This window comes from Fusarium oxysporum, chromosome 1, assembly GCF_000149955.1.
Source record: "Fusarium oxysporum f. sp. lycopersici 4287 chromosome 1, whole genome shotgun sequence".
Classification (NCBI taxonomy): Eukaryota; Fungi; Ascomycota; class Sordariomycetes; order Hypocreales; family Nectriaceae; genus Fusarium; species Fusarium oxysporum.
Genome location: NC_030986.1, coordinates 6,767,974 through 6,782,539, shown reverse-complemented (window position 1 = coordinate 6,782,539; position 14,566 = coordinate 6,767,974). Strand labels below are relative to the sequence as shown.

Below are 14,566 nucleotides of genomic sequence, written 5' to 3'. Positions count from 1 at the left end.
ACCCGAGATTTTCCGACGTTTTCCCAAAAAATCACCTTGATTCTACACTTTCTGTCCGTGCACAATGGAACGGTAACCAGGTTCAACAAAAACAACCTCTTGTTTATCCATTTTTTATCTGTGCGCTCCTTCCTTTCACTTTACTGCTCCACCACTCCCACTTTCCGCTCTAACCATCCATTTATTACTATCTTCTGCCTTTTAGTCTTCTGCCCTAAAGTTAAGATAAAAGAGCATTAAAAGGTAGCAGCAAAAGCAAGGGTTAATCCGACACCATGGCCGCAGCTCGACCGACACGGATACTGCTAGACGTGTCCGATAACGTTTCACCTATCAAAGACGAGGAGCGGCCCCTTTGTGAAGAGTGGCTCCAGTCCGTTGGTTTCCTTGCGCCAGGAAAAGACCAGGACATGTGGGTTGCGATTGTCCAGAACTGGGAGCAGTTCCTCAAGGCCACAAAAACGAAAATCACGGGTTCTGGTGCATCCCGCCGATTCGTCCAAGGCCCGGCTGCTAAGAAGCGTGAAGCGATCAAGGGAGCATTTTGGGAAAAAATGGATGGGCTTGAAGGGTTGTCTGAGCGCTGGCCTGTGAAGGCACGACGGACGATCAATCGGGCCGCAGAAGGGCCTGATGCCAGACCATTCGAATCGCTCGCGGCCATCTGGGACTTGGACAAGAGGAGGAGATACCAGTCTATGTGGACAAGCATGATATGCTTCCTGGTATGGACTATCGACAATGGCAGAGAGAGCCTAGAGGATATGGGATTGCAATTAGACGAAGAGCTGGAAGAAGATATTGTCGATATCAGTCTGGCAGTGGCGCCGGGCTCGGATTTTTTCGCGGACGACGATGACCCAAAGGACGCGATCCAGGGGTTCCTCACCAAACTCATAACCGATGAGTCTGTGACGGCGCGGAAGAACCCGCTGCTCTGGTGGACATCCATCTTGGTGCGGTCGGCGATTTCGGGTGATGAGACGAAAGATTTCATCAGTAGGGGTACGATCAGCATGAACATGTTGCCGCCAGATGTGGACATTAAGGGTCGTATAGAGGCTATCGGGCACTACAGCAAAGTCCTCATTCTCGACAAGGCGTTCATGGGGTGGCGGACGGGAAGGCCTGACCGCGAGGTCTTGGCCGTGGAGATAGCCCAGGACCTCAATGACGTGGACAATGAGTGGCTCAATATAGAGGACGGACCGCGGCCAGATGACCGCCTGGACAGACGAACGTGCCAGTCACCAGCGTGGAAGACGATGCTGAAGCATTTGGAGCAAGAAGGATGTCAGTGGCTAGGCCAAAAGGAGAGGACAACGATGGGAGAGATTAGAAGGCTTCTGTCTGCACTCCGGAGAGTGAGTGATTGAGTAAAACAGTATGAGAAGCAGTGAACTGGAAAGAGACCGCGCAGACACACATAATATCATTGAAATACCCTAATCGCTCGTCACTGCTCCAGTATTAGGTGGACTTTTCCGTGGCATTGTAATTGTTCTAATATCCTATCCTTTGGATCGGTCGTTGAAGAGACATCAAATACTCATATATCATCTTGCGAATCTCTCCAAACTCTGCAAAGCCTCTCTGTTGCATCAACATATCTTCGATCTGGGTGAGCTCTTGAGAATAAATCTCTCGATCGCGAAAAGTTAAACTTGGCGGTAGATGGTAGGGATAGCGCTCTTTGCTATGATGCATGTGATGGACATGTCTCGGAAGCTCGTATTACTCCGATTTGCGTGGCGTCTGAAAATTGTTTATCCTTACCCATCTCACGGGGGACAGGCTCAGCCTACTGTACGCAGTCGTGGTGGTAATTCGACGAAATACAACAAATCTGGCCCGTGCACGCGTCGTGTCCTTTGTATTTCGTCGAATTACCATTGATACTGGTCCGTGCACGCATAACATCTCTGAATCTTCTTGTCACACCCTAGTCCTACTGTCCTACTGTCGCACTGAGCGTGCTTAAAGGGTTAAAGTGAATGTGATGAGCAGCAGCAAAATGTGTTGATTGATTGTTCTGAGTGTGGGGTACTCCATCCCACAGAGTTAAATAAAGCATATAGCTAGATTAGTAACGCAGTTGTTTCCTGAGGCCATGAAGATCATGCCTATCCTGCGACACCTACTAATCGGATGTTGCTGGCAGGTGATGGCCTAGAGTGGGAAGTTTCACTTAACCCGCACATGCCGGTAAGCCAAGGCATATTCAGCCATGTTGCTATTGTCGCGTCGCCTGACTAATGAGTATGGGGCTATTCATTCATATTGGCCGACATGCGTGCGAGGATAAGTATAAGCACAAAACCTTAAATTAGTTGCAAGCTCTCTCTATCATAACAGGATTATCAGAGAGCTTAATAAGGTGTGGAAGAGTATGAATTGCTATTAGTCTATAACAAGGAGCGCGTTCCATTTCATATTAACATGCTTAAGTAGATCTATGTTATAAAGCATCGTTTGTCCCTTTTTGGGTGTTGTTACGCGTTGGTGAAAGTCGTAGAGACAAAGTTGAGGCCTTTTGGCAGGAGCGGGGATAGATTCAACGGCTCGGCTTGGTTTCAACAATATTCCGAGCCGGGGAGCAACTAAAAAAACAGATGTTTACGAGGAGGAAGAGAAGTCCAAAACTAGCTTTTGCGTATGACGCTACATTTGCATAAGCTGCATGTCACTAACTCCACTTACCATTTTGTGACGCGAATGGATTTAGTAGCATGAAACTTCCCGAGAGTCATCCACGGAGTTCTTTTATAGTTCGGTGTTAATAAGTAGGTCATGGAAGCTCATACCATGAGAAGTAACATAAATGGTTTTCAAAACTCGAAACATGTGATAACGGTCTATCATTCTACTGAAGCCCCACTAACTAGTATATTCCGTAAGTATTTCATTATGACATATGAAGAGTTGATGGCTGCTTCGCCCGATGCAAAAGGCTCTAACTAAGATGGCAAAGCCGGGTGAGGGCCTAGCAATTCTAAGCTAGAGCTATTCACCCGTGAGAACTGTCTCATTTATAAAACAGTTTTGATCCGTGGATCTTCCTCAACCTTATATTTTAACGGGACACACTTTCATACTTTATTATCCCTTAGAACGAAGAAAGTATTAAATCATCTATCTCGATTTTAGTCTGCCTTTCTAAGTCCCCAAGCTCTAAGGTGCTTATTGCATTAAAAACCCTCCTTATTAACTATGGAGAATCTCGAAATTTCGAAACTATTCTCAGTAAAGGGGCTAGTAGCAGTTATTACTGGAGGTGGAAGTGGTAAGTTTGGGAATTCTGTTTATCCGCAAGATTATATGCCGGCTTGAATACCGCTATTTAGTTGCAAAGGAGGAACTGAAATAGTGAATCTGTTTCCGTCATTTCCCCTCATCTCCTATATTCTAAGGACAGTAGAATGGAATACATAACGTTATTAGGGTTTGAATTAGGGACTGATAGTCTTAGGTATCGGTCGCATGATGGCACACGCCCTCGCCGCCAACGGCGCCTCCAAGGTCTTTATCATCGGCCGACGAGAGGAGCGTCTTCAAGAGACAGCCGCTTCCGCTCCTAGCGGTTCCATTATTCCTGTCGTGGGAGACGTGACGTCTAGCGAGTCTCTCCAAGCCGCCTACAGCTTTGTTGCCTCACAGACGGATCACGTTGACCTGCTGGTCGCGAACAGCGGGACAACTGGGCGACCCTACAAAAGTTCCGAGCCTAGGCCAGATGGATCTTTGCCTAGTTTTTCTGAACTCCGCGATTTCCTATGGTCAATGTCTATGGAGGACTTCACAAATGTTGCTCACGTTAATGTCACTGGAGCGTTTTACACCATCTTGGCCTTCCTGCCAATGCTTGAGGCTGCGAACAGAAAGCGATCAGCCTCTGACCAAAGCACTATATCCCCTCCCAGGCCCCAGATCATTATTACCAGTTCGGTAGCAGGCTTTAGCCGCTTCGTACCGACTACCGAGAATATTGCGTATCACTTGTCTAAGGCGGCCGTAAACCATATGGTTAAGCTTCTCGCCACAAACCTCGTTCAGGATAACATTCGTGTCAACGGGATTGCTCCAGGCTTATATTACACTGATATGACATCGTCATTTTACAAATCACAAGGTGTTGAGGGGAAGGGTCTAGTGGATGGGTCATTCTCGCGGGATATCATTCCTATCACGAGGGGTGGAGGCGAGGGGGACATGGCGGGGGTGATACTCTATATGGCTGGTGCTGCCGGAGGATATCTAAACGGGAGTATTATAGTTGGTGATGGGGGTTCTTTATGTCTTTTTCCTTCGACATACTAACGCGTGGTTGGCAACGTTGCAGTAGGAAGTAGTAGTAGCCATTGGGGAGAGTGGACATGGGTTTCAAAAACAAATCGAAAATGTTCATCTCTAGTTCAAATCTACTCAATTGGATATCGCAATATCTGAAAAGCTACTTTGACCTTCACTACTACCCTACTCAAGCATGTAGACCAGAAATGCGCCGCATTTCCACTTCTGCACCAATCAGAATCTCCATTTTCTTACCCCGAATTTCCCCTCTGGAAATGCGCCGCATTTCCATTTGGGCCTGTAAAACCGAGAACGCGAAATGCGCCGCGTTTCTTCCACGAAGGCCCGTGCCAACCATGTAGACGACCGCGCTCTTAGACTTCAGAGCGTGTAGTAATTTCCGTTATGTCGATAGAAAGAGAGCAACGATCAATCTCTCCCTTTGTTCTTGGCTAAATGTGACTTCTTTGAGGGTATCCGATCCTCTTGGTGCCTTCTCAACTTTATCAATATGACAGGTCTCGCGACATACACGGATGCTATTATCACATTGCGGCCGTGTCAGCTCTAAAAGCTCGAGAGTTCGGCTTGTACTACAATTCGCCAGAGCCAGCAATAATTTGCATCAAATATGGCTTCGCCATTAACCCTACGCGCACGCCGCGTCACCTAGGCGATAAGCATCATATACCTAAGTCTGCCCGCCGTGGTTTAAAGCTACTAATCTATTCTCTCAATCTTTCAAACCCAAAGACACTTGCACTGTGACCAAACGGCTCGCCGCCTCACCTAAACCATACGGTATATAAGGGTTCGGCCGGTAAAAACTGCGGTCTTCGCTCTATCGGCGAAAAGGTCTTACTAGCCCATGCGAAGTCAAAGCACAGCTAGAGCTACCATTCGTTACATGTAAATTGGGCCATTCTCGCCAGTAATACCCGCTTCAATAAGCTTGTGTTTTTGTGACCTCCATGGCAAATTGTGGCTTTCTTGATCATTGGGAAGCCGCCCCCAATGCAGCTCAGATTCTCAAGCCTATGCAGCTGAAATAACCGATGACGTAGTGGGAGTGAAGCCATTGTGAGGCTATACAGTTAGTGGGGCTGATCATTCAAGATGAGCGATTCTCATGATGAGGCCCTCCGTCTATAGATTTCTATTGGCTCAAATGTACGAAGAGATCAACCAGCATCAAATCAAAATGGCGCGTCAGCCTCCATTAACCGACTCCATAGCATCGGTATCAAAATCGCTATCGTCCTCCACTCCAGAGTCAAACCACCGGTGCAAAGCGAGAAGACAACAAAGTGCACATCGTCTTCCCTCGCCAGATTGAACATTGAACCATCTGGTTCCATGCATATGCACAAATGTGTCTTTTCCTGGATCAGATATAATATCCAGTTGTCCACTCAGCGTCATCGCATTGAGATATTCAGCATAGTTGCGACCGAATTCGTAACGAATGAATCGGATAAAAGTCCCAACGGCAGCAATGACAAATATCCTGTACGACACAAATGTTCATCAGTAGTAGAACCTTCGGAGTAATCTAGGGGAGAGGGAGTACCCGTTTCCCAAGAGTTGTTGATTACTTCCCCATGTGATAATAGCCTCGCCGAGATACTGCGCTAGATATTCGTTTGAGAGCACGGGGATGTGCTTGTTCTCCTTCTCATTGAACTCAATATCTTTGAAGACCCTCTTTGCTTCGAGCAAAGCGTGATAAGGATGCTCTACCTCCCAGAATCCATATCTTTTTCGCATTTTGCATATTCCCCCATCGTCTTCGGCTTTAATGGTAATGAGATTGCCGAGCCTGTATTCAACCTTTCTGCGCTCGACTCTGGGCCGTACCTCTGTGTCGCGCAAATTATGTTGGAGCAGACATCGGAGAAGTGCGTGTTCTAAAAAACTTATCACAAGTCTGATAGTGACTTCTTCGGGTCTTGTCCGCCGTTCGTCGTGTTCATCCTTGTCTATGTCCTCTCTTTCTAAACCCATCTCGAATTCATATTCCGATGAGGAAGGTATCGTAGGCGAGGACGAGCCGTGAATTACAGTTGACGAGTTCTGGTATCCTTCTTTTTGTACCGTTCTTCTATCCCGATGAGGGTGTAGTCTTGGTTCGACATCTCGGTCGTGCCGAATCGCACGAGCGAGATCTACCCAGAACTGACCAAGCGGCAAGCTCAAGAGCTCGCTATCGGATTTGGCTGTTATGCCATTCGGATTGGAACCCACGAGAGACTGCGCGATTTGCCAATCAAGGTTTTGATGAGTAAGCCCCGGATTGCAAAGAGAGCAGGACTCGTTATGATCATTGAGACATGGCAACGTCTTCCATTCCAAAGGATTTATTAAGAGACGATAAGCGATAAGATGCCGAACATTCCACTTACTTGCAGAGCTTCGAAGCTCATCAGGCTTAAGTTGCCAAAACACACGCAATCCCCCATGTGCATCAGAGATAGCTTGGTGATCTTCGGGGGAGCGAGGAGTGTATAGATGGTTCGGCATGATTAAGCGATCGGTGACTATAAAGTTCGTAAAGCTATGATTATAGGGCTCTTGTGCACCGCAGCTATATTTACTAAATCGAGTGTACAAGAAAGTATCAAAAAAGCCTTACTTTTTCTTCCTTGCGAGGACGAACAGTACAGCACGACCAGGACCCCGCACGTCGTTGGAGTTAGCCTGGCCAATCACAAAATTGGTAAGACATCGAAGGCTCACTGACTAATGCATCGCCCCGCTTGTGACAGAAGCGATATTTTTAGCCTTTGCAAGCCTGTCGCGCATTCGGACGCGTCTTCATCCTTGTTCAAATATGGCAGTGCCGACACGATCAACACAACGTCAGACCGCTACGGGCTCTACTATCCCCGCGAAGAAGGATGTTCATCTACCGGATAGTGTAGACGCGCTCTCGTTTACCCAAACGAGGAAGAGAAAAGCCGAATGCTCTCTTCCAAATCCTCCAAAACAAAGACATGCTTCCTGCAACGACCGCCCACGAATTCCACGCGGCTTCCAAGTGCCATCTCAAGTTCCCAAGGGGAATGATAATGCGGGTGAAGAGCATGTCACGTCTTTCTTAAACCTAAGACCCTCGACATTGTCTCTACAAGATCTGATTCGATGGCACCGACAACGTCTGTACGTTCATCCGTTGCGATGGACTTCACAGCACCTTGATTTCCTCGCCTGTCAATTTGTTGATCAGAGCCAGGTGGCGAGGGTTCCTTTGACCGACGTCACCAATAGAAATTTACAGAAGAGCTTGCGGACTCAGAGAAATGCACAATCTCGAAATATCAAAAACGCTTTAGCATCGTTACGATCGCATTCCAACAACGACAAACTCCGGTGTTGGGCTATCGAAGACCTGATGGCTGCCTACGGTTTTCGCCACCAAACGGGTCCAAATTCCCGTGAGGATGATGCTGTGCTACTCCGGTTTGGCCCGCATGAGGAAGTATCGCTTCAAGTGGATGTATTCTTACGTTCCCACACCGTCGTGGCTTATCTCGATTTTGACCACATCGCATCACTTCGAGTCGACACAGTCTACACGACGGCTTATCGCAGACTGTTTCAGATATGGCCTAATAACGAGCCCGTGAAAGCGATTCTCGAAGCCAAGTTACGCCAAATACAGCCTGTTACGCAACAACATGATCCCTTCATTTTGGCTGTCCTGGTGGCTTTAGCACAGGAGAAACGGAGGTCTTGTCCAATGCACAACGCTACAGAGGCATCAACTTCCACTCCTGAGCTAGACTCAAGGACGAAATTGTCACATACAACAGACCCTATAGCCTCTTTCACGCAGGTCAGTTTATTACCTGAATGTAGCTTCCGTTACTAAACCCTCTCGCGTCAGGTTCATGTGTTAGCCACGAGCACCTGTGAATTAACACGCCTTTGGGCATTTACTGCTCGTTTCCCAGAGTCATTTCTAAACAAGTTCGACTATCCGTTACAAGCATTCCATGCTGATCCGGTGATCATATCGTACTCTGAGGTACCCCTCTTACCTGCTTCCGCAACTACGGAGATGTTGGATAAGATCTTTGGAACTTCTGACCAAACTCTTTGCAAAGATGATGCTTAAGCAACCTTACTCTATTTGCTCTAGCAGTCACCTTAGCCTACATCATTATTCGAGCTCCAAATTCAAGTGAAAAAGGACTTTGACGCGTCTTGATTGGGCCGTTATCCCTGTTTTCCTCTTTCACTTGAAAGGGGCTACTTGGCGAGACTGCCGCGACTCCACTTTCAGCGATGGCAGGGGCGCTTTATCATCTCATTGGTGCTCTGGTCCTAACCCTGGACGGTTCTTATAGAGTTTGAGGTGGTAGCTCAAAGCTTCGCAACGTATGTAATATATGTAATATAATTAAAGTTTGATTACGGAATTCCACGCGAACAGCGCGTCTTTGACGCGCGCTTTTAGGACAGGTCCAAACTTGGTAGAGAGAATAGCCCTCAATGTTCTCCAAAGGCAACTTGCAGTGAATGAAGACTAAGTCTTGAGTTGCGAGACGGGATGGAAACGCCAGAATTACACATGGGGAGCAGTCCCCATAGCCGTGCCGGAGTTATCGACCCCAACGAGACGACACCATGGCTCCGACATACTCGCTGGCCTGACCTATTCCGTAATCGATCACTCGAAGTTATCAGCACAACAGCACAACAGCCCGACTTCGTCCAAGGCCAACATTATCTGCTTGGCAAATGGAAGGGAAGTTCGGTCGAAAGCTCTGCTGAGGCCGAAGCTCAGCTTCGCATCTTACTACAGGGTGTTGATATCATGTTCAATCGTGTGATGGCTACAATGGCCCGCACGTCATACACATCTCGCTGCTGGCTCAATACGTATTCGAGAAATGACTTTTGGCCACATCCATTCCGAGCTGTGTTGTGCTTAAAAAGATATATTTCCGTCTGGAAGCGATTAATATGCTTCGTCTTTCGGGTTTTGGGATTCAAGGAACGACAGCGTCAACAGCTCTACAATTTCAAACTGGGACTGAAAGAAGAAAAGATGATGCATTACATCTTATTTCTTGCGAGTCAACTTCCGAGTCGTGAGCAAGGCCACTCCCGCAGGCAACCTGTTGAGGACGATGAATTAAGTCAGGCAAGCAGTGATGAGAGCGATGGGGAGACAGATTTTGAAGAAGACGCGAGCATTGGAATAGATGATAGCTCACAGTATCAGTCCGAATTCCTCTTACCATCCAGGCCTTGGCTGGAGTTATCAGAAGCTTTGTTCCAGCTCTCAATGATGTTCTGGACACATCAGGACCCCGCTGGAGACATGTCGTCTTCTGTTATTATATATTATACTGCTGTTATGGGGATTCAAAGACAGTCCATGTCTTATTACCCAGCTCACAACTCTACAGGCGGGCTAGCGGCACTTATGTGGGTTGGACGTGCACTCTTTTTGGAGTATGCTCTTCCTCTATATAGCTACACTACCCTTGCGTACCACTGGCCATCCCGAGATCAATACCACTCCCAACCAGAGCGGCTCGAAGCAATCCGTCAAAGATATCTTGTACGAGGCTGCTACACACCTTTCGGAGAACTCATTGAACTGAAGGCGTTTTCCAAGCCTATTGTGAGACAGGAGGGCATGCCCGGTAACCTCTCCTGGGCTCCTGACGGCCGGTCGTTTGTGGTGGGCAATGACAAAGAAGTAAAACTCTCCGACTTCTGCAAGACTTACCATAAGGCCATAGCACTGGTCGAGGAGCAGGTCGAAGAAATGATGCTGGGCTTAAAGCCGAATTTCAATCTTGATATCGTCGGGGATGATCTGAATTGTCGAAAGGCCGGCTGGTCTTTCTTACAAAAGCCTGAGAACAAGCTATCAGATGCACGGGAGATGCTGATAAACAAGCTTCGCACGTCTCAATTCCGTGGCAAGCCCTACTCTTCTATTCCTAATTGTCGTGTACCCCTAATTGTCGCGTACCCCCTGTTTATTTCTCACGTGTTTGTTTATATCCTGTCTATTCCCACATGACCATACTATGGTGACTTATGTTTTCTCATTTCGATCGACAGTCTGCGGGCGCATTACTTAGGCGTGTAAACACGCGTAAACACGCCTTGGACATTATCGCTGTACAGACAAGCTGCTTTGGCAATCGCGAAGAGGTACCAAGCAAAGCTCGTTGAGAACACAAATTTCTACTACCCTGCTAGTGCAGCTGATCCAATGCGCATGTTTGCGGCCGGAGCTGGCCATCATCCTCGCATGCTCCTGACAACATATGCTATCAATCGAGCTCTTCCAGAAAGACTCCAACCGGAACTTCTGGAAATGTATCGCCGCTTATCGGATATTTGGCAAGAATGGAGTAGACGATATCATCGAGAGTATTGCCTTCGTTCTCGAGAGGAATCTTCTGGTATAAACGCCGTTATGGCTCATGAGATCTGCAACAAAAGGCTAGCAGAACCCTACGATCTGGGCCGAGCGTCAAAAACAGCTAGGACTAACAAAGCAGTTTCCTATCGTGACAAAGGCCGAGCCGAGTTTGCGGACGGATTCTTATACAATTCTCAGTATCAGATTCTTAACATCGTTTATTAGCCCCCTCAAACTAGACATTAGATATAATATAAAACTTACTATCACCAAGTAAATATAAAATATAATAGCTTAAGATTTGGTATATCTATTTTCTTCTTACTTCTTATTGCTTATTGTCTAGATATCCTTCTTAGAAAATGTTCACCTTGTCGTCGACCCCTAGTATTACAGCCAATTAGAATCTAGTGGATATATGGGGCCTCCATTCAGCCAATTACTGAATTTCGCGGGCAAAATCCATCCATTTTTAGTTAGTGCAAAATTACCCCTCCTACAATTCTACATAAGGTACATATGACGATGGGCGGCCAATACATGGGCACCTAGGTGCCCATGTATTGGCCGCCGGGCAAGTGACCTCCTGAAGGGCTGTGCCGCTTAAAGGGATAACGAGCTCCTACTTTATGCGACGCGTGCTAGCGTTCATCGCGTATGATGCGCCTCATTAGATGGCAAGATTCATGGCAAATCATAAATTCAACTCTACAAATCTACTCCTTGCTTAAATAAACTCTACCCCTGGCAAAAACCAACTCTACCCCCGGTCCTGATTATCGTGCTCCCCTATCGAGTGACTACTAAAGTTGATTTTGGTATGTAGGACTATGTCGTGTTGCAGTAGTACTGATCCGCGGGGCTTCGGCTGTCCGCCGGACCCCGTTAACCGGGCATAGTCTCTTAGATAACTACAACCGCGTAGGACACTATCAAATCAAATTAATTCAATTCAGTTAGGCAACGTTGGGCATTAACCCCTCGCGAGCGTCCCCCAGGCTCAATACACTTTTCATCTCTCTCCTTAATTACCTTTATTGCCTTTCTTCACGATAGTAACTGATCTAGTCAATAGTATCGTATTGCAAAGCTTAATAACTCCGACGAGTGTCGAAGATGACTCAAGACGGATTGGGCAATTTCAGCAGCTTGGGTCCAAATGCGGCGAGGGAGATCCTTTCTAAGCATGGCGCTGAGAAATTAATTCGCATCCTTGGCCCTTACTTCGGGGGCAGCATTCCTGCCACGCTAGCGGCTGCTTCGTCCATCTACACCGACTATACAGTCCGGGCTTCCGAAGCCGAGCGGCGCGAGGCATACGAAAAGTTTTCGAAGGAACTCCCGCGGCTCGTCAATCTCGTACGCCCAAAGAATGTGTCCGTTATCAGTGGCGCCTTTAACTCGGACTTGCGGTACATGAACGCATTTGCAGGTGCAGCTTTCACCGGTATTACCCTTGCTGTCAAAAAGGGTATTGATGCGATTAATCGTATAGGCACTGCTTTGGACGCAATCAAAGGAGAGCTGTCTATCCAAACCATTGGAAATGTCCAAGGCTGGGGCGAAGGCGGTCTTGGTTCTCATATTCACCGCCTTGTATTGATGGAGATCGAAAAATCTCACTTCCAAGACGGAATGCATTTATTCTATGTCTGGACTCCAGGCAATACAACCTGGCACGCAAGATTCACCGAGAGAAATCGCGAGCAACCTCTTGGGTCGCGCTTCGGAGGATACCATGATGACTTGGGTACCATTTGCAATCTCATGTGGTCAAACAGGAAGACTCTTATGGAAACGGTGACACATGGGAAGGATGCGATATTTCATCTCTTAGTGCCGTCCTTCGAAACGTTTGTAATCGACGATCCGATCATTTTCCACGACAGCCTCCATCCTCTGGTCGTTAAGGGCGATATATACAGAGGTCATCCGCTGGTCTGGCTCAATCCTGCTTTGGCTCGCGACAGACTCATCTTCCAAGATATTGGAGTTTTACCTGATATCAACAACAAGGTCATGGATAATGGAATGAAAGCGTTTTTGGGATGCTGGGTCAGTGGCGCTGCTTGTGCTGTTACAACGATAGCCGGAGCCACTCTATTCCCTCCCTTACTTGTTTACGAGAGTTATATTGCCTCAGCATTTGTTTCGTCTTGGTTTGCAGGCATGTCAAGTGTGGTAGGAACAATGGGAGCTTTGGCATATAATGATCTTACCGCGCCAACCCCGCAAGTTTTAGGACCACCTCTTTTCTTATATTCAGGGACATAGCTAATTAGGAATAGAGGGTGAGTATTAATAAATAGTTATTCATGGTATCTCAGTTTTCCTACTACTGTGCGCAGTCGTGCTGGTAACATGACAGGATAGGCGGCTAATAGGCGGACGGGTCCCGTCCCAGTTTCCATATGTGGTATGATTTTTTCCGCTATCGGACCGTCAGTATCATCATCCTTACACTTGCAAGATCCAGTTCCAGATTCAACAACGCGGCTGAAGTACGATTATCCAAGAGCAATCCACCAGAGATACGCCACGTCAGGAGATGATTGGTATAAGGCCCAGCCACCGGGAACCTCACTAGGTAACCGCCAGTATAGAAAAGCAATGGGCCTGCCTTTAGCATATCCAAAAGCAATCTACAGCTGGTGTCTTGATTATAAGCAGATGGGGAGGTGCTGCGCAACCTCAACGAGCCTAAGAGAATGGACCAAAGAATAGAAAGTGGCTTATTCAGACTGGGACAAAGCAGAGCCTGATCGCATCGAAGCACAAGTAGCTCGAGAGACCGAGAACGGGCGACTGTTCACAAGTAGAAGAGGCATCGGTGAGCTTTGGGAAATAGCCTAGCAGGATGTCGATGAACAAGAAGCCTAGTGCACCATACCAAAATCAATTCTAAGTAAAATTCATTTGTTTTATGCCAAACAACCCAGGGTAGAATTGATTTTTACAAGGGGGTAGAATTTAATTTCTAGACCCACCCAACAGGGAGTAGGCTTGAATTTTGCAGGGGGTAGACTTCATTTAGACCAGGGTCAATTAAATTAATCACAAGACGCGTAGTTGATGAGAAGGCGCGAGTACGCGTAATTTACAGTGTAATCTTCTTAAATAGGTTATAGAGATCTTCCTCTTAACCAAGACCGAGATATAGGGAAGCATATGCGTAATTGCAGTATAACAAGTTTCTTGCTAGTGAGGACAATGGACCCTAGTAAGCAGTCTCAATCGTCCAGCCCAATCTACCCATTCGTTATTATTCCAGAATATCAACTTCTAGTGTGCAAGTTATGCGGATTTGCAACCCTACCCAACGAAGTCAACGCGCACCTCAGGACAAAACACAACAACATTGCTCTGGGGCGTCGGCGCAGGTTGGTAGAGCAGGTCAAAGCAATCCCGAATCTTCTCCAAGACCAAGCTAAGCTTCGACTACCACGCATACCGATTGAACCAATTTCTTGCCTTGCTGCACCGAGATTGGACGGACTAAAGTGTCGGAAATGTGGCTGTATGTTCCGCCAAGCCCAAAAGATGCGGCTCCATTGTACAAAGGAGCACCTTTGGAAAAACCCACGAGACAGAGGAAGGCCAATATCAGGTCTGGAGCCGTCTGCTGAGTTACCATGGATCGAGGGCGTCGCCTGTCAACGGTTCTTTCCTTCTCGGGAAGGTAGTAGATGGTTCGAGGTCCTTCGAGAAACTGGAAAATCGAGGAAGGGAGCAAGACTCGCAAAATCATCTCGGCCTGATTTGAGCAAAGACGTCCGAAGCCTGAACTGTGAGGCGCGCGCCCATCTAAGCGATGTATTAGAGCGAGAGGAGAATTATTTTGACCAGATGAATCAGCCACGCATGAGTGCCAAGGACTTGGGCAGC

General features: G+C 47.3%; 6 protein-coding genes across 7 annotated transcripts; 5 read left to right on the top strand and 1 right to left on the bottom strand.

Moving 5' to 3' along the window:
- The first annotated feature begins 70 nt into the window (after positions 1–70).
- FOXG_15163 (uncharacterized protein) lies at positions 71–1,594 on the top strand. Its single transcript, XM_018395233.1, has one exon. The coding sequence runs from the start codon at positions 276–278 to the stop codon at positions 1,374–1,376; it is 1,101 nt and encodes a 366-aa protein (XP_018255747.1). The 5' UTR covers positions 71–275; the 3' UTR covers positions 1,377–1,594.
- Positions 1,595–3,483: 1,889 nt separating this feature from the next.
- Positions 3,484–4,317, top strand: FOXG_22014 (3-oxoacyl-[acyl-carrier protein] reductase; the record flags this gene model as incomplete). Its single annotated transcript, XM_018402395.1, has 1 exon — positions 3,484–4,317. The coding sequence occupies one exon, from the start codon at positions 3,484–3,486 to the stop codon at positions 4,315–4,317; it is 834 nt and encodes a 277-aa protein (XP_018255746.1).
- Positions 4,318–5,297: 980 nt separating this feature from the next.
- FOXG_15162 (uncharacterized protein) lies at positions 5,298–6,928 on the bottom strand. Of its 2 annotated transcripts, XM_018395232.1 has the most exons (3): positions 6,693–6,906; positions 5,861–6,630; positions 5,298–5,797 (listed from the first exon to the last, which is right to left on the bottom strand). In XM_018395232.1, the coding sequence occupies exons 1-3, from the start codon at positions 6,753–6,755 to the stop codon at positions 5,500–5,502; spliced, it is 1,131 nt and encodes a 376-aa protein (XP_018255745.1). In that variant the 5' UTR covers positions 6,756–6,906; the 3' UTR covers positions 5,298–5,499. The 2 variants fall into 2 exon arrangements, with proteins under 2 accessions (XP_018255745.1, XP_018255744.1); XM_018395231.1 differs by having other exon boundaries at positions 5,861–6,928.
- Positions 6,929–7,078: 150 nt separating this feature from the next.
- On the top strand, positions 7,079–8,780 carry FOXG_22013 (uncharacterized protein). The gene is made up of 2 exons (XM_018402394.1): positions 7,079–8,125; positions 8,177–8,780. Exons 1-2 carry the CDS (start codon positions 7,121–7,123, stop codon positions 8,405–8,407), a joined length of 1,236 nt encoding a protein of 411 aa, XP_018255743.1. The 5' UTR covers positions 7,079–7,120; the 3' UTR covers positions 8,408–8,780.
- Positions 8,781–8,863: 83 nt separating this feature from the next.
- FOXG_15161 (uncharacterized protein) lies at positions 8,864–10,333 on the top strand (the record flags this gene model as incomplete). Its single annotated transcript, XM_018395230.1, has 1 exon — positions 8,864–10,333. One exon carries the CDS (start codon positions 8,864–8,866, stop codon positions 10,331–10,333), a length of 1,470 nt encoding a protein of 489 aa, XP_018255742.1.
- A 1,464-nt stretch (positions 10,334–11,797) lies between these two features.
- Positions 11,798–12,955, top strand: FOXG_22012 (uncharacterized protein; the record flags this gene model as incomplete). The annotated part of the gene is made up of 1 exon (XM_018402393.1): positions 11,798–12,955. The coding sequence occupies one exon, from the start codon at positions 11,798–11,800 to the stop codon at positions 12,953–12,955; it is 1,158 nt and encodes a 385-aa protein (XP_018255741.1).
- Between the last annotated feature and the right edge of the window lie 1,611 nt (positions 12,956–14,566).

Bases quoted from the DNA above. Each gene is read 5' to 3' on its own strand.
- FOXG_15163 (XM_018395233.1), top strand. From the start codon at position 276: ATGGCCGCAGCTCGACCGACACGGATACTGCTAGACGTGTCCGATAAC.
- FOXG_15162 (XM_018395231.1), bottom strand. From the start codon at position 6,810: ATGCCGAACCATCTATACACTCCTCGCTCCCCCGAAGATCACCAAGCT. The intron at 5,798-5,860 runs GTACTCCCTCTC...TGTGTCGTACAG, and splicing joins CAACAACTCTTGGGAAACGG to GATATTTGTCATTGCTGCCG.
- FOXG_22013 (XM_018402394.1), top strand. From the start codon at position 7,121: ATGGCAGTGCCGACACGATCAACACAACGTCAGACCGCTACGGGCTCT. The intron at 8,126-8,176 runs GTCAGTTTATTA...CTCTCGCGTCAG, and splicing joins CTATAGCCTCTTTCACGCAG to GTTCATGTGTTAGCCACGAG.